At 44.0% G+C, this 1,420-nt stretch overlaps 1 protein-coding gene across 1 annotated transcript in view; it reads left to right on the top strand.

The window, feature by feature from the left end:
* LOC101855855 (cell division control protein 6 homolog) overlaps window positions 1–1,420 on the top strand; it is a gene marked incomplete in the record, with an annotated part of 25,461 nt that overhangs the window by 4,860 nt on the left and 19,181 nt on the right. The window contains 1 exon segment of the mRNA XM_013079592.2: window positions 1,114–1,312. Within this exon segment, the coding sequence (XP_012935046.1) occupies window positions 1,186–1,312 (127 nt within the window).

Here is a 1,420-nt window from a genome sequence, read left to right on the forward strand (position 1 = left end):
CAGCAAAAAAATAAAAACAAACAAAATATAAACCAACAACAACAAAAACAACAACAACGCAGCTACTTTCGATTGGGACTTCAAATGGGAATGGTTTGTTTTCTTCATCTTGATCAGTCCTGCCTAAGACGGCCACCTGTCTTATACGACCACTTTTCTCCTTGACAATGGGTGGCCGTCTTACACAGGTTTGACTGTATATGTTATTGATGGCGCAAATAATTAACTCCCTCTTTCGAGCTGGTGTGGGGCTTGATTTGCTGGGTAGTAAAAAAAATTCCAGGTAGTAAATTTTTTCAGGAAATATTGCTGGGCAATATAGATGGCGTGTTTCCGCCGTCTATTTTTGTCGTCTTCCGGGGTTCCCCCCAAGACTGTTGGGTCTTCCTCGCTAGTAACTGTTGGCGAGATCTCGCCGTGTTTGTTTTTTTGGGGGGTATTTCTTGTTATCTTACTCTATAGACAATCTCAGCGAATCTCGTTCCATAAATTAACCTTCTCCTCAAAGTTGTGCTCACACACACCAGCACGCGTGCACACACACACAAGCGCGCGCCCACACTGCCCAAGCGGGGCCCAAGCAGTCGGCGATGACACCTAGTGACGTAGCCCATCGTGTGCTAAGCGGGTCTGCCACGGTGAGATCTAGTCAGCAGGCGAGGGAAGCCCTGGAACCAAAGATACTCACTCCTCTGGCGGAGTATCTTTGCTGGAACTGGAAGACGACAATAATAGATGGTGGAGATACGTCATCTATATTTGGGCCAGTCACAGAGATGTGTTCGGTGCTTGCGGTAACTTCATGTGTAAAGTTCACACACAAATGTTTCAAATGACAACAAAAAGATAAGCCAAAATGAAAGAAAATAAAAATTACCTTACCCAACGGACATAGGAGCCTAGTCTAGATCTAGATTCTAATGTTTCTTAAATTTCATCAGGCAGAGCTATTTTGACGAGCTCATTTCACCACAATACCAACATCTATGATCATTCTGATTCTAATTATTTGTAGGCCAAGGTGGTGTGGACTGTACCATAAGCCAAAGTTTAGGACATTTGGGTCTTCTTGGTATGTAATTTGATCATGTAATCAGGAACATCATTTTTCAGAGGGCTGCAGTGAAAAGTTGTGCTGGGATTGCTGTTGATGCGGAGTGGCGGCTGTCTGAACTGTCGGTGAAAATGGCATCTTTGAAGTCTTCTTTTAGTGTGAGAAAAAGCAGTCGCATGAACCTCCGGAAATGCTCGTCTGTCGAGGCGAAGAAGGCAGATCCTGATGAGAAATGTCCTGAAAAGTCCTCTAGAAAAGGTAAAAAGAGAAAGATTCTTCTTCGTCTTGGTGACTGGAGTTATCTCACTGTCGTGCTTTTGTGTAAAAGTTGTGATTTTGTGTGTGGGGGGGGTTAGGCCTTTGTCT

This window comes from Aplysia californica, unplaced genomic scaffold, assembly GCF_000002075.1.
Source record: "Aplysia californica isolate F4 #8 unplaced genomic scaffold, AplCal3.0 scaffold00057, whole genome shotgun sequence".
In the NCBI taxonomy this organism is placed as follows: domain Eukaryota; kingdom Metazoa; phylum Mollusca; class Gastropoda; order Aplysiida; family Aplysiidae; genus Aplysia; species Aplysia californica.